The 21,251-nt window shown below is 44.8% G+C and overlaps 1 protein-coding gene across 1 annotated transcript in view; it reads left to right on the forward strand.

Moving 5' to 3' along the window:
- GLI2 (GLI family zinc finger 2) overlaps positions 1–21,251 on the forward strand; it is a 148,133-nt gene that overhangs the window by 64,507 nt on the left and 62,375 nt on the right. Inside the window, exon 2 of the mRNA XM_026852896.1 lies at positions 11,715–11,820. Within this exon, the coding sequence (XP_026708697.1) occupies positions 11,715–11,820 (106 nt within the window). The remainder of the gene's footprint in view (positions 1–11,714; positions 11,821–21,251) is intronic.

Consider the following 21,251-nt stretch of genomic DNA (forward strand, 5'->3'; position numbering starts at 1 on the left):
CCGCATCTCACCAGTGGAGATCCTGGGCTTTGTTGGATGCAGCTGTGAGCATCAGTGTCCTCTGGTGCTGCTGCAGCTGCCTCCTGGTTGTAAATGTTGATTGGTACTTTCTTCCATAATGCCTCCATCTAACAGCAAATTACAATTTAGTCTTGTATTATAGGCGATCTGAAGCAATCGCACTTTTGAGAGGCAAGGAAAAGTTTTCTCAGATGTAAAATGAATCTCTGGGAGCAGCTGAGCTGTATGGAGCAGCACTCTAGTTCTCTGCCCCCCAGGATCCCTGCCACAGGAGTCAGGACCTCTGTCAGGACCTCATTTGCACGTGCATCAAATGGATTTCTCTCTCCTTGGAGTACCCAGGAAAAGAAACATCTTGAGGACTTGGGGGGTCTCTCACAGCCAGGTATTGGGGACAACGGGAGAGAGGCAGGGGATATGGGGAAACACTCCAAACACTCAGCAGTCAGCTGAGGTTCACACTATCCCTTTTCACCAGCCGTGTCAAGCGATGTGACTCCCGCTGTGAAATGAGCCCTAACGTGAAATACACGGGAGAATGAAAGAGTTTGTCATTCACTGGCCTCGTCCCAGAGCAGTCAGTGACAAATCCCCTTGGACCGTTTTTGTTTTGTTGTTTTGGTTTTTTTTTAAATTGCTGCATCAGCTGGAGGTGAAGGCAATTGCTGAATCCAGGATGCTATTGGCTTCCCAGGAAGTTGGATCATAACAACTTGGAGAAAACTTCTTCCCTTAAACCTGTAGGCATTTTTTTCTTCTGTGAACATGTTTTTCTTGAGGGATCTGTAAGTTTGCATAGATGTTTTTGACATACTGATTTTTCTTTTACTGTCCGTCCAGGCAGGCACAAGCTCAACCACCATCTGGTCTGCCCCCACCTCCCTGCCTGCCCCTCGCTCGCTGGGGTTTCTTCCTCACTGGTTGGGATTTTTTTTTTCTTCTTCTTTCCATTCTCTGGCAGCAGCTGTTGGGAGAACAAGCCCCAAAATCCATCTGGCCCTTCGAGCTTATCAGGCTGTGTCTTTTCTCGACAAAGCGGCAGTGGCCGCGCTTTCATACAAGAGTTACATTATATAACAGCAACTTGCTCAAAAAGCAAACTGCCTTTTATTCGCCTGTGCTGCCTTTCTCCCTTTAGAATTGCAGCCACAGCCGAACCACAATGTAGCCTCAGATCTGAGTCAGTCTAGAGGGCTGCTTTTCTCTTTTTCTTTTTTTTCTTTTCTCTTTTTTCCTTTTTTTTTCTTTTTTTTTCCTTTCCCTCCTCTGCTTTCTGGAGGAGTTGGCACAATCCTGTGTTATTAGGACATAAGCCAGCTTGTTCTAGTGGAATTTCCTGTCTGATTTTAATTTCCCCCTCATTTTTTTTCCCCCCTCAAAGTGAGACAGAAAAGCTTTTTAATTGCACTGCCGTAGGTTGGCCTTTCGGGATATTATTATTCTTATTAAGTACTTCCTGTTGGGAGGCGGCACATGAGTAGAAGTAACAAGGATCTCAGTGCAGTTGGGGCTTGTGGCCTCTTTGTTTGTTAATAACTGTCAGATTGGCAGCGTCCTCAAAATACATCTTGGCCTGACAGCTTGGCAATTAAGTGATTTTCAAGACTCTCCACATTTGCAGCTCAAGACCGGTGGAATTAATAAGCTGCATTAGGCCTTTTAGGTTTGTTTTTTGCTGTTCTGTAGTCACAGCTCCTCATCCATCTAATAAAAAGTTGGCACTGGTGAGAAAGTCTTGCTCGGGAAATCCTCAGTGTGGAGGTAGAAACTCCTGATCAGGTGTAGTGGGTCAGACTGGCAAGTCCCAGGTGGGATGTGCATCCTATTGTCCATCTCCATCCCAGCCTCGTTAGCTTATGTTTCAGCAGGGTAGCTGTGCCTGCTAGTGATGAGCCTGGGATGCTTCTGGCTGTTGAAGCAGAGGAGCCTTGACAGCAACTGCACATAGTGCAGCTGAGACCGAAACCTAGATGACTTATCCAGCAGTGGCACGTGAGTGGAGCAGATTGCCATGTGCAATTGCACTGCCAATGTTCCAAATTTCATGGTATCCCAAAGAAGAATTCAATGCTTACTTAACAGAAAAAAGGCAATTTTATTATCGTTTTTAATTTTCCAGGAAGCACAAATTTTCAGCAGTCTCTTTCAGAAACTTCCCATGTTGGCATATACTGTTGTAATAAAGTCAAGGCATTTCAAGTTCATCACTTCCACATTCTTCTTGTAGTCTAAAATATAATATAATAGATCATAAACCATCTTGATAACCTTCTGTGCTGCTTTTGACAGCAACTACAGGTTCCTGGAAAGTGTGTTCTGACAGCAAACTTTTCTGCCTGAAATCTTCCTCCAATTCAGACTGTTTAGGACCGAAGATGATGACTGGTGGTAGCAAGGCTGATCGAGACACTTTTCTAATTATTGCTCTTCAGAAAGCCATCAGAGCTTCGGAGTTCAGGCACCCTGCTGCAGGACTTCCTTGAGCTCATGGGGTTCCCCCTAGCTGCAGAGGAGCTCTGCTTTCATGTTATTTACGCTTCCCAGAGGTATAAAAAAATAATTATTTTTCCCCTCAAGGCTACCACATATCAGTAACCCAAAGACCCCAGGAATTCTTGTAGAATAACAAAAAAGGCGTCACCTTTATTCACAGATGCTTATCTGAATATCTGAAAATACTTCTATAGAGACATGAATATATTCACTCTCCCAACACCATTTTGGTGGTTTTGAAAGTTTGGGTGCAACCTGTTTTACAAGAGGAAAGTCAGAACTTTCCATCTGGGTTTTCCACAGGCATCAGAAAATTCCTATTTTCTCACCAAGAAGCAAAACACCCCCTACCCCCTCTTTGGTCACTCCTGAAGCATGCTGCAAAGCCAGCTGATGCATGGGAGCGAGTTGCAGGGTTTCCTTGCATCCTCGTGTTCCTGCCAGCAAAAGCTGGGCTGTCCCCACCAGGACAGATGTCCCCAGTTGTTAGGTGGCTGAGGTAGAAAGCCCCTCAGAAAGCATTTTGGAGATGGTAGATAGCAACTGAGGTATTTCAGGGTTTGATTTTTTTTAATGACAGTTTTACATTCTTATAGAAAATGTCAATGAACTCTTACATTTTTAATCTAAATTTTCCACATAGAGGGAAAGGCCATTTTTAGCCTTACTGTAATTGTTCCATCTCTTTTGTCCAGGAAAAGACTGACAGGTTTAATGCCCTTAACAAAGGTCAGGCAGTGCACAGGAGCGAGCTGAGAAGAGCTGCCAGGATCTTCAGGATGGGTTAGACATTGAGATGAAGACGAATATCCTACTTCTATCAGGGCCTGAGTTCATTTAGGTGTGCTGCCTCCTTCTTGGGGTGGGGAGGAAATTTATGGGCAAATTCCTTCAGTCTTGCCTCAAGTTGGCCACAGGGCCGTGGGGGAAGCTCACTGATCTAATCTCACCCCCATCCCAGCTGCAAGAGCCAGCTCGCTCTGCAGATGCCTGCCTGCCTGCCCGCTTTTGGACACAGCCTGTGGCTCAGCAGTGCTGCCTGAATGCAAAAGCAGTGGCTGGGCTGAAACGTGTTTCCTGGCTGAGTGGCCACCAGGACCGCACTTCTGCCTGCCATGTGCCAGTAGTGCCTGTGTCCTAGGTGGGGGCTGCATAATGGCAGCCCTCCATGCTTCAAAAGACTTTTTCTGTGTTCTTCCACCTGAGCTGAAGCAGTAGAATGAGCTTTGTAAGAGGATAAACTCCTCTGGGCTGTCCCCAAGGGTATGGATGGTTGTTGTGGTGGCTCCCAAGGAGGTTTCCTCTGGGATGCTGGAGAGGAGCAGCCTTATATTTGCAGTATTTGATGAGTCTCATGGCCTTTATAACAGCTTTTATTATGCAGGTAACCTTAGGAATGGGCTTTATTCTGCATGAAGTACCACATCCACATGGGCATCCAAAGTCTGTCTCTCCATAGGGAGCTGAGTGACCATGCTGTGGTCTTGCTGCTGGCTGGCAGGGAAACAAACAGCTCCCAGGTCTTTCCGTGACAGTGGGGTGTGTGAGGGGGGCTCCAGCAGTACTGCTGTCAGAGGCAAGCAGAGAGATAAGCCTTCTTGGTGGTGTCCTCTGCTCCTTGCTGCACCTCAGTTTCTCCAAGCATGAAGTCATGCTGACTCTCTGCTGCAGATGCTTTGAGGTGTCAGTATAATAATGCTTGTTTTGAGGCTTTTTGTTGGTGACTTTGTAGTTGAAGGGCAATGTATTTTTCATTATTTCTTGTTTGCTTTTCACATATCTGCATTCTAGCAAGTTCACTTCTCCATCCAAACCCTCCTGCGAGGTATTTACCATTACCTGAGCTGCTTGTCCAACAGAAGTTAGTTGTGTTTATTGCTCTTTATTGCTTACCTGAATGGGAATCTTGGCTTGCTGTACCCAACCCACAGTTAAACTAAGCATATTGCCTTCTCCAGCATTCTGACACACAGTGTCTGAAAAAAACATAGTTTTGTAAATCAGGCTGCCACCATCTTTCTTCAGTAGGTATGTTAGAAGAAGAGAAAACTGGTTTTGCATCTCTCTTGCTGGAAACAGTTGCCTGAATGTGTTTCAGAATGGCCTGTAATAGTCAGGGCAGGAGAGGGGTCTCCCGTAGGTGAGCTGGTGGGAGCCTGGCTCCCATTTATCTTTGCCTTTGTGTTCGTAGCAGACCAGAATGAATATTTACTATTATTTTACCTGTGTAGTTCTTATTTTTGTCAAAGCCACTAAGCAGGTAATAAAACAATATAATAATTAACCAATAATAATAATTGAAGTATGCTGTATGAAAACCAAACCAAATGCTAACAAGCCAAACAAAAGAAAAGCATGCATGGTGCAGCCCTGTTTATAGTGCTGTCTGCTGGAATCATTATACACGTTGATATAATAATACTGAGCACTTAATTACCACATCATTTTTAAAGTGCTGTATAAACATTAACCAAACCTCTGAGGTAGGGAGGTATTATTATCTCCATTTTAAAGAAGGGAAATTCTGACAAAGCAAGGTTAGTCAGTAATTTAGTGTCGCGAAGCCAGGCAGCTGGCAGGGCAGGAGATGAGGTTGCAGCTCCACAGCTGGTGTGCCACGGTTTTGGAGACAGGAAAGCAGAGCTGCTGAAGCACCTGAGATGGCTTTTTTTTTGTGAAATGCACGGCGCTGTCATTTGGGGAAGGCAGATACTCCCCCAGACACTTCTCTCTACTTAGAAAATATGCAGATTGGTGTAATTAGCAACCACATAATTATCCCTTTTTGAGGTAGGCACGCAGTTGGTGTATTTTGCGAAATATCTAAACAACATTAAAGTGAAGTTCTCAAGCAGGGGCTCGTGGGGGGCTAAGAGGCAGCTACTGTAGCCTTGTGTGTCTGCTCCCCCTCCTCCCCATATCGATCTGAACAGTGGTTCTGGGAATGGCTTTCCCTGCAAAGCCCTTAATATTCTGCGTGGTGGTACATGACTTCATCCGAGGAGAATCCCACAGGCGCATCAGCGTGATCTGCTCTGTCATGTTTCTGTGACCCAATTTTCCCTGTTCTTTGTCTCAGACCTTCTCTGACCCCAGGCCTATTATCTCTTCCAATAATTCACCCAGGCCATTATTAATGGTGCATTAACTTTGGCTGCGCTTTCAGCAAAGATGTTTTTCTTGTGCTCATTCATTCGCTCAACTCACTTAAACAGCGAGATCATTATTCTGGGGACATCACACAAACACAAAAACATCTCCCTTGCCGACACCTACAGCCCTGCAGCACTTTACCGGAGGGGCGACCATCCAAATACAACACTGAAACGCCCAGGAGGGACTATCAAAGGGAGTCAAGTAGCCACACACACACAGTCCCCCAGGGCCTGGTTTGTCTCCCCTGCTCTCACACCGAGGCTGTCAGGGGATGCTCTGAAGACCATAGAGCTGGAGGGAGCTCCAACATGAGGAAAAATCACTTCAGGAAGATTGGGGAGCAAAACATGAGCCCCTCCTCGCTGTTTCAAAACAAACCTGATGTTTGCCACCAGAGTCATTGGATGTCAAAATTCATCCCTTTAAAATATACGCTGTGGTTGAGTAAAATTGGATCTTTAAAAAGCCTAATAAGAAAAATGCTGCCTACAGTTTATTTCTCACAGTGCTTTGGGCTTCTCTGGGTGATGACTGAGCGAATGACACTTCATGTTTGTTATATCTTTAAACTTGTCCTTGAGAAGAGTGAGATTTGGACATCCGGGAGAAAATGTGGGCAGCAAGAAGGACCTTTGCTCTGGAGATGGGGACAAATGACAAATGCCTCCTCTCATGGCTTAGAAATTTCCATGTAGTGTCTAGTGCAGACAGCAGTTATTTTCCGAAAGCAGCACTCGTGGACCCTCACCACTACCTTCTGGGACATCCCCTTCCCATTTTTTTTCTGTGTCAGCTCCTTGTGCACACCTTCTAATGGCACTGCCATGACAGGAGTGCATGAGCTGTTGTCTGGAGAAGTTTTTCTCCCACCAAATTGATCCAATACCCTGGGTCTCCAAAGCCTTTTAGAGATAAAGTTGCAGTTTCTGCCTGCTGTGGTTGAGGTTTGCTGGGGAATCTGGTTTCGTTTGACTGCACAGACTTGGGAAGTTACTTTATGTTACGCTGTTTCAGCCCCTCTCAGGTAGAAAAAGGTCTGTGTTTCAAATGCACAGGTTTGCTTCCCTTCCTAAGTAGAGATGAAGCTTTTTTAGTCTTTGCAAAGTAGCTTCTGATCCCTTTATGAAAGCCATGTCCCATGCATCACAAAAACCACAGGAAATCAAGCCAAAAGGGATCTCAAGAAGACAGTATTTGGTTTTCCTCTTTTACAAAATATTATTTTTTTTAATGAGTGTTTTGTGAAATTGTTGAGAAAAGCACTACAGGTGATCAATTATCCAGACACCAAATCTTTCACCTTTTTTACTCAACACATTATTTTCCCTGTTGATTGCAAAATGTTTATGCTCTATTTCTGATGGCAAAGGAGCCCACTCACAGCCTGCACTGCTTGTCCCCACAGAAGATTGCAGGGACATCCATAGGAAAACCACATTTCTTTAGCCCACCTGGTGACCTGTGCAGCTCATGTGTGCTTTAGATAAAGCAGTGGGAACCTGGTACATGTTGAATGGTACAGAGGGTGTGTGTGTGGCTTCTCAGAGTGTCTCTTCTGCCAAACTTGCTGCAGCACCACAGTTGCAAGTGGGAGCAGAAGAATCCATTAAGTGCTTTCCCAAGGGCTTTCCAAATTGTTTTTGTCAAAGAAAACTGCAAATGAAACCAGATTCAGGTGTGTATGGTCTGATTTCTTTTCTTCTGCTGTTTTGTTTGGGGTTTTTTTAGTGATCACATGTGTAGACAGAATTATTTGGAATAGAAAAAGCTTATTTGACCCTTCCTAATTCTTCTTTTTGAGCTCAAAAAGAGATGCTGCTGTGAGTGATGACAAAACACTCCTTTGCTTGCTATACAAACCCATACGTGCAGTCTGTGTTTCTCTTGAAGCACAGGTTTATCTGTAGAGATAATCAAAAGCCTGCATCATCCTCAAAAAATGCCTGTTTTTGATGCCTCCCTCCCTGATTCCTGAGATTTTCGGCAAGGGACATCCCCTTTAAACCTGCGTTTCTGCTTCATATCTTTTCTCTTTGAAGCCAGAGGGTTGGCTGGCCTTTGAATAGACAAGGATGAGAATACAGCAGTGGGAGGTCCGTGTCTTGCTCATAAACCTTGGCCAGAAAATCAGCTCCAACAAGTGGGGACAGGTAGCAGCATCTTTCCCCTTATCAAACAGCGTTGTGGAGCAGACGCATTCCTGCGCGAGCAGTGGCTGGGTGGAAGGTGGGGCCTCCTGACTGCACTTTGCTGCTCTGCCGCTGTGCTTCACCACAGGAGCTGCGTGCCATGGACTTGATGAAGAGACGTGTTATTTCTGTATCAAACACCCTGTTTTCCCAGCTTCCCTGCCCCTTGGGTGCTGCTTTGATTTCTTCTTTGGTTTTTCTCTTCCTTCCGCTGGAGCGAGAGAAAATGTTTATCTGTTGTTCTAGTGCTAGGGGACTTTTGGAGGTGCCATGTTGTGCCTTCATGCCCCAGCGTATCATACCGCATGGCGTGGCGTGGCCCAACTTATTTATGGGGGAAAGGTTTCCACAGCCCTCCTGCTAAAACCTTCTTCCCTCTGTGTAAAGCAGTCATCATTAGCACTAATCAGGCAGATTTGGGGTTAAATCTGCTAAAATTGCTTGGATTTGGTAAATCCTCTGCCACTGCAAAGCAGATAAAGCTAAACAAAAGATTGTCTTGATTAGATTAAAGTTGGCAAATTCATTGCCCTAATCATCATATTGCCCTTCCTGTGGCTATTCAGGAATACATCACCGTGACTTACTTGGAGTAATTGAATATAATTGTCTTTTTAACTTGTATGTGTAAAACATCCATCTTTGTTAACAGCGTGTGTTGCTGTCCTGCTGCCAGCTTGCCATCCTCTTTGGGAGGGGTGGAAACAAGAAGCAGAGCTGGGCTGACGTTTATGAATTGGTAGTTGATTGCCTATAAAACCATTCATTATTTCTGACCAAGCACCTGGAAGAGAATAAAAAGGAACACCAGCCACTGGAGCCCATAGGCTTGGCTAGTGCTCCCAGGCAGGGGAGCAGAGGGGAGGCCCTGACGTGGGATGTTTCAGAGGGACATCACCAAAACCAACCCTTTCCCTTTGTGGCAGCAAAGCACAGAGCGTGTGGTGGGGTTAGAAATGAGAGCAGCAGAGTGAAACAGGCACCCAAAGCGGAGGCATTGCTCACCCTCCCATGGTCCAAATAGGTTGAAATGCTGGAAACAAGGCAATGGTGCCAGTGGGAGGGAGGATGTTCATGGAAATTTTTCTTCCATTAATAATCAGAGGTGTGAGGAGGGAGAAATTCTCTTCAGATGTCGTTTTTATACGAACAGATAGTTAGGAAAGGAGGCCAGGCAGCAAACACCCTGCGTTTTCTTTTGCCCGCTCTCCTGAGTGACTCTTTTAGCACAAAATTTTCCAGTATTACCTCAGCAATCAGTCATTTAGAAATGCACAGTTACAAAATAAAACATAACTGGCCGGGGTTGTAAGAGATTCAGATTGACCTGTTGTTCTTAATGGTTTCATCATTGTTAGTTAATTAAACTGCTCCGGGGAATGGGCCCAAGGATTAGGACATGACTCCCCATATTATTAAAACGCTACCGAGCTGGTGAACGTAGTTTCAGCCCACTTTGTCAAGTTACACTTTCATGCAGTTTGGGGGTTAACCTAGCCCTGGACCTGCCCATTACAGGCAGAGTGGCAACCCTGACTTGGGAGGTTGCAAAACTTTACCTATAGGGATGCCACCATCTGGGCTGTGTAGGTTGGCCCCAGTACTGCAGAAGAGTCCCTGCTCCATTGGGTTTATTTGTATAGCATAAATACGGGGTGCGCGCTGCAGGAAGCCCAGCCTAGAGGCTCAGTCTGGAAGAGGTTTGTGCTATCTGGCATTGGAGGCCTGTGCAGGGACAGTTGATTTTGAGACCATGTGATGATGTAAAACTTCCTTGCCCCATTCACTCTGGTCCCCGCAGCAGCTGTGGGTTGTGGCCAGAGCTGTGTCCAGGGTACAGCAATGTCCCCAGGAAGGAGGACAGCAGCTTGAGGTGTCTGCCAGCCCTGGCAGTGGTTTGGGCTAAACATGGTTTGGGGAGACCAGAGCCTCTATGGTTCTGCATGAGTAGGGGATGGGATGTGACAGCTGAACTCTGCTGCATTTCTGACCTGGAAAAACACTAGCTGCTTCTTAAAATGAAGACTTCTTACAAGTGTCCTTATGTAACAGATCGTCCCTACCCAGGACGGTTAAAGGGTGAATCTTTCTCCTGCCAAAGCAAGTCCTAAAGGATGCAAGTTTATTCTCTCCCTGAGCTGCTTTTGGGAAAGGAGGGGAGGGGAGCAGAAGGGGGGAAGGCGGTTAACAGTTACCCTACTGTGTCCTGACATTGGGCGAGCTGCAAAAATGCTCCCAGTGTATCGGGTAGTGTGCGGTGCCAGCCCTTCGCTGGAGCACGGAGAGCAAGTCTGCTGCGGAGCCTTAAATACTTTCCACCCCGACTACCTTAGCTTAACGCCTTTCAGCAGAGTTGGCAGGAGGGTTGTTTTTGTGTAGTCTCTCACCTCTCCCAGCAGCCCGGCTGACGCGCCTGTGCCGCACTGTGCTCGGGGATTTTACGTTGCAATGGGAGTAGGAGCCTCAGATCCTCTTGCTGATATGCTGGGAAAGACATATACGTGGATTTCACGCAGGCTTTGCGCGACGGACCCGAAAGGAGCACAGCCTTGCTGGATGGAGTCGGCGTAGCTCTGTTGCAGCTGGAGTCACAGATGCGCAAGGCAGAATTTTAAGTCTTTCATAGCAAAAGAGTTTGGCGTTTACTGGAGTTTGCTGAGCATCAGCGAGAGACTTGGCCCAAGCCTTGGCACTTTGGTTTTGGATGGTGCTTCCCCACTCTACAGAGATGCTACCTGTCATAGAGGCAAGTCACAGTGAAATACTGAGTGCAGACTGCGTTTTGAAATGCTCACTTAGGAGGTTGGTTTTGTTTTGCTTTTAGTCCCCAGTTAGACAGAAAGGCCAAGAAGCCAGAGAGGGAATGGGAAGACCTGCAACAATATTTAGTAATCTTTATTGAAGAACTTCTGACTGTTCGTAAAGTCAGAGCAAGACCAGCCTTTTATCGTTAAACCAATCGCTGGTACAAATATGGAAAGCGGCTTCATTACAGGTGTGATGAGCCCTATCAGAGGACGATTGTACAGTATTGTTATCAAAGTTCTGCTAATTGTATTTCTTTAAATTCTGTAATTTTAGTAGGAAAGGCCCAGGCGGCCAGGCAGCATTGTCGGGGGTGGCGTGGAGAAATAACCTGATGAATTTTCTATCAGCTCAACTCACTCAAATATTCTTGCCGTTAACTTTGGGGGTCAATAATAGATAGATTTAATAAGTCAATGTAGGTGTTCTATGCCTTTTGAGACCACTTTATCTTTCCATCAAAGATGAAACAAGCTTCTCAAATGAATAAAAAATAGGGCCTCAAGTGATTACAAGCGAGAGCAATTTGGACTCCTCTCTCAGAACCTGGCAGTAGGCACTTTTGAACCTCTCCTGACTGCCTAGACAGTCTGCATTAGCGCGTTCTCGCTGCTACATTTTTAGGTAAATATTTCCAACTTGTGTGTACAGACCTTCAGGGAAGGTGTTTGCTGCCACTCCAGGCATGAGGGATGGTGCAGGTCTGGATCCCGCCAGGCTCTGTTGAGTCTGATTTGCGTTGCAAGTCTAGTTTTCCTTGGTGCTTCCTATAATCTCCGCAAGTTCAAAGAGCGCTTAGCTGCTTGTCTTTGTCAAAAACCCTGTTGGAGATCTTTTATGTCGAAGATGTAGGATTTCTCCGCATGACTTTGATTATTTATTCATTCCACTTCTCTGGTGTATGATAGCGCTGATATCATGAAGACCCCTTGTCTTGCACTGCTCTTGCTCTGAAATTCATGGAGATTTAGTGCCTTTGAAATTGTTTTAAAAGGAAAGGAAAAGTTTTTGAAGTCCCTTTTTTTTTTCTTCTTCTATTCCCCTCAACAGTGCCGCAGCACATTTTTCCGGCCTTCCACGCTCCTTTGCCAATTGACATGCGCCACCAGGAAGGACGATACCATTACGAACCTCACTCTATCCACGCTATCCACGGGTAAGTCTTGCATCTCTGCTCCCATGCCTTGCTAAAATGTCAGCCACCCGCAGTGCGCCGAATCCCACTGCTAAGATCCCACGGACTTGCTACCCTCCTGGCAACTGGCCTCGCTGGCCACCCTCCACCCCACTGTCCCCACCCAGTGACAATACTGACCTGCCTGGCGAGAATGCTCTACAACTCTGTTAAACCTATAGAAGTGCCATATAACAGCGGGATGGGAGTATAGGGCTTCTGTCTTGTTATCTGGTTGAGGTCCCGGGGACAGGCTTGAGCTGTGATTTTGCGCCCACATCACACCATGCCTGGGTTGTTTGTAGCATCGTCTTGGCCAAGACCCAGTGCTGCTCCCTCCATTTGGAGACTTTGCGTACTGTTCCTACATGCCCACCCGTTGCAGGGACAGTGGTGAAAGGCTGCTGGGAATGCTGTAATTCAGTTTGATTTCACCAGATGACAGCCTGGACAGGCTGGATGGCATTTTCTAAAATGGGGTGAAGAGGCAGGTCATCATGTAAGTGTCTGTGTCCACTCCAGAAGGACAGGAACCTAAGTTTTGGTGGTGACCTTCTTGTAAGAGGCCACCCCCCGCCCCTCCCCAAGGCACCTGATGGCAGCGAACACAGGCGCCAGTCAGGGGCTGTACCCCAAGAGAGGGGTTTATGGTTAATCTCCTCATCCAGGACATGACAGATCAATAGTCGTTGACACCTTGGAGGACATGTTTATAGAGAGATTTGTGTTCGCTTCCTGTAAGCTTTGATCAGGGCAAGGAAAAAGAAGCCAGCGGAGATGTGAGCAGAGGCTGTAGTGCTTGTGTGGGCAGAAGGGTTTCTCCTTGTCCCTGAAATTCACCGACCCTGTGGGAGGTGAGGAGCAGCCTGATGAGGTTGGTGGTCCCATCAGCTGAGGAACAGGTCCCAGGGCACTTGGTATAGGGGAACACCTAAGGGCTGGGAACATTTTGCAAGAAGAGCAAGGGAAGAGCAAATAGCGCTCTTCATTTAAAAAGCCGTCATTTGATCCCTTTTAGCCCCATTGCAGCCTCAATGTTTGGCCGAGGTCAGCGCTTACCCGGCTTTGCAGGGGCTGTTTGTAGCACTATGCTTTTTCTGGAGAGGTGCGAACGGGGAATAGTCCCCGGAAGGCAAGTAACACAGACAGCATCAGCCAGGAGATCTGTGGAGTCCCACAGCTACGAGGGCTTTATTCCACTTCCAAAATGCTGCAGGAAAAAAATGATAGGGCATTCCCCTGGATCCTACCAGAAGACAAGTCGTTGTCTTTTTGGCTGGCAATCAGTTTGACTGGATGTTTAAAGGGGCAGAGCAGCTCATTCCATGCTGTGCACAAAGGGAAAAAGACAGACTGTGTTGCTAACATGGGAACTGGGGGGACTAAGGGTAGCTGAATGAAATAGTTCTGGGCTTGCATGCAAGTACATGCAAAAATTATAGAAAAAAACCCCACAGATTAATAAAAAAAAATACTGGAAGATAATTAATAAGCCAGAGCTCTGGCTAATAAAGCACATACTGACTTCTGAAAGGATAGTACTCAAAACAGTGATTAGAAGAGAAGATGGATGTTTGGAACAGATTATTTGTGTGCCCTGCTCAGTCCTCCCCTTCAGTCCTTGCAAGACGGATCAGGTGCACTGTATCTTCCCTGGGGCTCCACAGCAGTTTCTTCAGTGGGGGCACGAAGCTGGGTCTTCTTCAAAACACAGCCAACATCTTGCCAGCTGGTGCTAGGCACCTGTGAATCATAGCACATTTTTCTGTCAGCAGACCAAGAGTGTCCTTCTTAGTATTTGGGTAGAGTTGTCGGCAGATACCTATTTATATCTTCTTCTTTGGGATCCTTCACCTTCCCAGCAGCACTTTTCACAAAAATTACTTGTGAAGGTACTGTAGAGAAAACTTGGTTGCTGGTCTTAGAAGGAGAAGCATGTCCTTCTTTGAAACTACCCGGGCATTGCACTGAAGAGTGTCTTTGTGGCTGTGAAGCACCAAAGCTGAGCAGCCAACTACTTCTTGGCCGTGGGTTTTTCTAGGGTCAAGGGAATGCCACTTCCCTTTTTCAAGTGCCTTGTACTACGGCACAACCACACTGAGAAAATTCTCACCAGCTGTGGAGTTAGGCTCTCAACTATTTTTTCTCTTTCAGTTTTATCTGAAAACATCTTAATCTCATCTCCTGCCCTTTCCCTCTCTAGCTTTTGTTCTCCTTCACTTTTGTCTTCCTCTTCTCTCCTCCCATCTCTACCCTGGAGGTCATAACATAGTGCTCATCCTCCTCGATGGAGGATGTCCAACATGAAATCATCCAGAATATGGTAGTGGAGCTGGGCTAGAATATACTTGGAGGTTGCATGGCTCTTGTTCAACAGGCTAAGTGGACTCTGCAGGCACAGATGAGCCTCTAGAAATTTGCACTCCATCCTAATGGTACAGAAATCCATCCTTCTGTTTAAAGTAAACAAAAAAAAGGCATGTGCATAGTTTCATTTTAGAAAATTATGGCAAATGTTTGGAAGAAAAACTGTGTCACTGAGTTTTTGCTTTATGATTAACGTGACCAGTGCCTGACAGAGAGCCCTCAATTCATCAAGCCCATATTCTACCTGTCTGATGTCTTGCCGGTACCAAATGTATCTAATTACATGAACACTGCACAGCAAATTAAGTGTAGTCTCGTTTGTTGCTAACTATGGGGTCTTATTATCTGCCTGCTGCATTATGTCAAAGGTTTGTTTCCTGATTGCTCGATGTGACATGACAGTGCATTCCCCTTCATCACTGTTTGCATTTGGCCTAATGAGAACATACATTAATTTATCCTAACTGGAGGGAACTCATCTGCAAGGCTCTCTTGAGCCGGACCACCTGTGGAACCCTTTTCTTGAGAATATGGCTGAGAATATGGAAAACTCAAGTAATAAAAGACCCACATGCCAAGATGGGGATATGAAAGATTTGCTGCATTTCTGCTCACTGCTGTCAGTCTCTATGTCTCACTGATTCCCTTGTTAAGCAGCATGACAAATGGTTTTCAGGACTCAAGTCTTCTTCCAAATCACTGGGCATTTATTATATATGTCCAGAAGCAGATCATGTTGATATTTCCTTGAAATATAGTTCTAATATTTTCAGGGTGTTTCTGTGTTTCTCCAGTCATTAGGACAGCCCACTTTTCTGGTTTTACTTATTTGGTGATACATTTTTTTTTTTTTTTTTTTTTTTTTTTTTTTGGCATTAAGAACAAATCGGCAGAATCATGGTGCTTGCTTGGCTTGTCTAGAAAAATAAAAGTATCTTGCTCAGATGATCCTTGTGCTCTCTGCAGTGTAAACCAATAGGAATAACGTGGATTCAAGGTGGTGTCCTGTTGTGGTGCTTGTGAGCTTGTGAGCTTGTGGTCATGTGGAGGATGGGAGGAGAGGAAGGATTGGAGCCCAGTGGACACTGCAAAAGGATGTAATGCACAGTGGCATAAAACTAAATATTGGATGAAATATATTCCAGGAATGTAGAATTAGAGCAGAATGAATAAACAAAATTGTATTGGAATATATAAATTGTGTAAGGTACCACTTCCACACAGCAACATTTGTTTAATATTAAGGTTGTAAACTACAGCACTCAAAAGCTAAGAAATGACAGAAAAATAAATTTGGATATTCTGACTCATTTCGTACACCATTGTGATAATGCATTAAATTACAGAGCCACATACTGTTTTTCCCTTAGATACTCACTTTTTCCACAGCACGGGATGGCCCAGGCTCTATGGAAGAGCAGTGGTGGGTGTTATATGCATTTTCTGCATGCAGCTTTTATTGATTTGTCAGAATTTCACTCTGCACCATTGGTTGTAGGCAGAACATAGATCAGCGTTACTGAAGTGAAAGTCATCAGCCAAGGTGTTTCAGCAGGTTCAAAACTGAACCAAACTAATTCACTTCATAAGTTAGAACAGGTCCTTTTTTTAACAAAGGGGATATTTTCTGTTTTAGCAAGCTTCTTCACAAAAACCTGCTCCACTGGGGCCTGGTCTCTGGAATAACTCCATTTGCTTTAAACCAAGAGGACTCTTAGCATCAGCTTTGCAAGATCAAGCCTAGAGGAAAGCTGCTGGCAGATACGGCAGGTGATTACTGATAGCTCCCTTCCACTCCCCAGTTTTTTAGGTGTGCTTAGCTACTCTCAACATTCTTTTTTAAAGCACAACAAAAATAACTAAAAACTCCTTAGCTCAGCTTAAAAGTCCCTGCCAGTGCAAGAGCCTTCGGGGCTAACCCTTGTAAACAGCATGCCTAGGCTTGACTCAGCAAGAAGCTTTTTAACAGTAGCTCCTAAACTGTGGTTAAAACCCATCAGGCATTACGCGGTGTAACAAACAAAAGCAGCGTTGTTTTTCTACCGACATCCCGGTGGTGTTTCAGGATGCAGTTCTGACATTATTTATTAACAAAATATTGTTGTTGCTCTCCTGTCCACACATTAAAATAGTAAAAAAAACCCCTGAGCTGATAGTCACAAATTCCATGGCTTTCACGAGGACTGAGTTGTCCCAAAGACCCAAACATAGAGAAGACTCCATCTCCATGATAATGTGGAGTTGCCCTTAATTTCCCTCTGGTAGGGATTTTATCTGGTTTAATCATGGATCTTCCTCCATTTCCCTGAGATTTTAATATATTACAGATTTTCCCTGATATTCAGCCTACACTTTTTTTCTTTATCTGATCCTATTATCCCTCCTTGTTGAAGTTTGTTTTCTTTTTACTATGTTAAAAATTGCAGAATACCTTTTCAGGACCAGTTCCAGTGTTCCCGAGCTGTTTTGGCAGGGTAATTCACAGGCAGGCAAGGTGACTGTTAAGCTTCTCATCATGAAAAGACTATGTCTCAAATGTTTATAAATTTGCCAAATTTAATGTCAAACCCAAGATTTTCCATGTTGGATATCTGTTTCAGGCTGGTTTTCTCTTCCCTTTGTTGTTTTTATGAGATTCAGCCAAGGGAGGCCAAGTAGGGTTAAGGGAAAATATGTTGTTTAGCCATACAAAAAATAATCATCATCATCTTATAACTGCGCTTTGAGAAACGCCAGTGTCTCAGAGTTGGAATTTGCTATTGTCACAGATGTGTCTCTTGCTGTTTCTATTTTTTTAAAAAAAATACACACGAAAAAACCCTCCATTTTGCCAGATAGAAATCTTTTGAAAAATCTTATTTCCAACACTCTCGGTGAAGGGGTCTCAGAGTTTTGCAGCAAAATTTTCCAAGCTCCCCTGTGGACCTGACTGTGCTCCAGCTGAGCCTTGCCAGGGATTCCCTGCCAGTGTTTGCTGGGGCCTCTCCATCGTCCCCTCCACCCAGGGTGCGATTCATGACCGCAGCCGATGGCAGAGGGGAGCCGTTTGCATCGTACACTCATGCAGCCGCCTTTGTGCATTATCGGGTGTGCATAAAGTGCCTTCGGTTAACCTCCATGGGACACAGCTCCCACGAGGCTGCACCTTTGATCCCATCAGGCGGTTTAGGATGGGACCCCCGGTAATGGTTGTTCCTGCAGCAAGGAAGCCACTCAGTTGAGCCACAGAATATACACGCCAATAAAACCTGTGTGTTTTTATATTTACTTTGCTACCGGAGTAGAAAATCTTTGGCAGGTCGTGATTGATGGTACTGTGCTGCTTTGGAGATAGAGCGAGCTCCCTCCGGAGTCAAAGCAAACAGCTGCTCAGAGAGACCTTCTTATGTGTTTTGCAAAGTTTTACGACTTTCACCAAATAGATACATTGCTCATTTGGGAAACAGGTTTGGGGGCTCCCACATCCAATTTATTCTGTCCCCTTCTTTCCCACATGCTTCATTTATTTATTTAAGAAAATAAGAATGTGTGAGTATGCGATGGTTTGCAGAGGCTGGTCCCCTCCAGAAGGCTGGTTCAAACCTCTCCCCGGTCTGTAATTAGCAGGAGTGTGTTGCTTTTAGGTGGCTCTTTGGTAACCTACAGGAGGTGATTTGGGGGACTGTCAATACTGATCTCACTGTAAAATTACCAGAATTAATACTTGATGGTCACTTGATCCATCTTCAGGAGACCACAGATTGAATACTGGGCTGCTGCTGCCCTGTTTTGGGAGCTGAAAAAATTACTTTAATTCTATGTGTGCTTTAGTTTTCCCATCTCTAAAATGCCGTTGAAGTAATATTCACCCTCCTGATGTTTTGAGAGCTAAGAAAAGTCAGGTGGTCTGTGACTTGAATTTGACTTCTCAGAAGGGACTCATGTCATGTTTTCAGGCATCAGGAAAGGAAGTACACAGCGCTACCTACCTGTGCAGAAACTGAGAAAGTACATGCTTAACATCTTCTGACCTCAGTGGAAGGACAGGCTGATCAGGTCTTCTGAAAATGGGGCAGACATAATCCAAAACACTCATCAGGGCTAGAATGTTTCTGTAGGTTTTTCCAATCTGATAAACTGTTCTGTGGAAAAAAACTCAACCAACCAAACACAAAACCCCACAGCTTTCTCTTTTGACTCATCTTAACAGTTTTCAAGAATATTCCATTATTGAGAGAGATTTGCACATCTGTGCTGTTCCTTAAATTGTGGATAGTTTCATCATGTGTGTTTAGTTAAATAGCCTTCAGAATATTTTGAAAAACTCAAACCTGAAGTCCCTTGAGACCTGAAAGTATATGGTTTCAGAGTCACTAATATATGCAGTAAGACACAGATTGGATTTAGAAACATTTGGTTTGGATCTTCAGTCGCTGAAAGCCAGCAGCATCACACTAGAGTGAGAGGCCTCGGTGAGCTCAGATGGAGTCGTGCCCATTAGCACTTGGTAAAGATCTGGGCCACTGAGTTGCTGATGCTGTGACACCACAAGTTACTGAATGAAAAACTGCAGCTCTAATTTAGCCTAATCACGGCTAGAATTGTAAAAATGGCTAGGAGGTTTTAGTATTGAGAACAAGAGCCTGATCTCTGAGGTCTTTTATGTAAACCTCTGGCATGTGTTCCTTTAATATGATGTCACTCTGTAATCCACCATTGCTTTTAAATGTCATTCTCAGAGCTTCATGTCAGCAAGTCTTAAGTGATAATCCCTTTGCTTACCTCACTTTATAGTAGATTAAAAGTGACTTCATGCTTCCACCTTATCCGCTGTTAAGCTTGTGCTTTAGGAAAAATTTATTTGAACTCTGTTCTCCCGCTGCTCTCTAAAGAGTTTCTAAACAGAGAGCGTGGGTCTTTCAGAAGCTCTCTCAATGGTATTGCCCATTCTCCGTTGCTTTCAGCATCCTGTGAAAATGGATAAATGTTCAGTGCCAATATCCTGCCCTTTTAAACTCCAGTGCTATGAATTTGTTTCTCAAGTTTTCTCTCAGCTGGTTGTGGAGCACTGCCCCTCCTGGCCTCTCCTTTTTTTTAATCCTAAATACATCTCCTCTCTAGATGCTGTTTCACCTCTCACCAGTTTTGCAGTCATGAGGACAAGAGACAATGTACCTGTTGAAGTGTTCTGCTCCTGTGTAGCACTTTCTCCTATACAGCACAGGGGTGTGAGGGTTCCCCTTTTCTGTTCCTGTATCTCCTGTTTGAACTTTTTCTCTATCCTGTAGCAAACCCTTTCTCAGTATAAAAAAGCTCTCAATGCAGTTCACCTTCCTAGTCCACCCTCCTTTCTTTCTCTCCCTGAATTTCACCCTTCTGCTCCTAGCATACCTCCTTGTGTAACACGTCCCTCCAGATACTTGCTGCATGTTGTCATATCCTTCCTCCCCGCACTAATGAACTGGCCAGGCTGCAGCCTGCAGCATATACTCAAATATCAATCTGCTCAACCTCCTTATTTTCACTGTGCTTCTCTGAAATCCTTCCAGTGCATGTAGAGATAAATGGACAAATCCCATCCATCCCATTGACTTGCGAAATGAAGCCTGCGGCGCATCACTTTTCAGGTGCTGGTTAATCTGGGTTTGCAGCTACTAGTGGTCATGAGAAGCAAATAACACAAGGTGGTGAGAGATAAAAACTAATGGCAGGAATGCTGGCTTGTGATATTGGAAGAAAAATGTAGGATTTTTAATGTCCATACAGAGCGGAAATTTTCGAATCTCATCCAAAAGTTCCCCCCACGCAATAAAGAGCTGAGAAAGCAATTTACCCTGGAAAGATGAAGGACTGAGTCAACTCTGCTGGGATTAGAACATGTGGTTCAAGGGATCCTAGGTATTTCGGGTCTGATTCTCAGACCACCCAGATGGCTGGGGGGGGAAGAAAAAAAAACCTAATAAAAAAAGGACCTTATCTGGCAGAACTATGGATCTAGACACCCTGCCTGCAGCTAAATCTGTGCACGCACATCTGCACAAACCAAAGGGCAGAACTGGGCACCGTTACTCTGGCAAATCTCAGATCTGCAGAGTGCTCCTGAGGGAACGCATGCATTTAAGTGGGTTTTCTAGATCCCTAGCTTTGACACTAAACCATGTATGTATGTTTTTCTTCTGTGTGCCAGACCATTTTGAGAATTTGTGATTTTACACAATTTTCTGCCTTGGAGGCTTTTAATCTTCTTTTATGCTTCACCATTGATATTAAATAGACAACTAACAGAGCTAAAATTTAGAGCATTACTCAAGGGTCAAATTTTTAAAAGTGCCTATATGATATCAGATTATAAATTCCACTGTATTGGATCTGGCTAACAACACTATTTTGAAAGTGAGTGTTGTGGGTTTCAAAATAATGTTGACCCTTAGGGCTGTCTTGTCAAGCACTGGTAATGCAAAGGCACCAGTGGATTTTTCAAACATGCTGGATCACAGTTAATGTCTAACTCCTTCGACCTCCATTGAAACTCAGGACCCCAAAGCAAGCCCTAGTAAAGGAGTGAAGTACCTAAAACTTAAGAAAGTGGTTAGAATGGAGTTAAGAAACACAGACATGTTAATGAGATGGTTTTTGCATGCTTGGAGTCCGGCATACATATCCAGGTCATACAGCTTCTGTAGGACCAATAGGAATGTTTTCTGCCTTGTTTCCTCTCTGTTGTAGGAGCATGCACATGGCAAATCTCGTGGGAGGAGGTGTTATGGAAAAAACATATCTAAGGTTTTTTGATATCAGTTGGCCAGACTCCATTTCAAGAGCAAGTTTACTGCATTCCCTGTGCTCACTTTATTGGCATGTATGGGCTTGGGTTTTGATATAATTGAATGTGGTAGATGATATTGAAACCAGGTGATTGTGAGCCTTTTGATGATTTTTTTTTTTTACGCTGATACTTGGGGGAGGGACACCTTACAGCATGGCAGGAGCCTGGGAGGTAGGAGATACCCTTTTCCAGTCCCTGGGACCTGTATCATGCTCTCCCTGCTGCTGGGCACCTGCTATTA

The sequence above is a fragment of the Athene cunicularia genome (genome assembly GCF_003259725.1).
Source record: "Athene cunicularia isolate RWA chromosome 7 unlocalized genomic scaffold, athCun1 chr7_part1, whole genome shotgun sequence".
Taxonomy (NCBI): domain Eukaryota; kingdom Metazoa; phylum Chordata; class Aves; order Strigiformes; family Strigidae; genus Athene; species Athene cunicularia.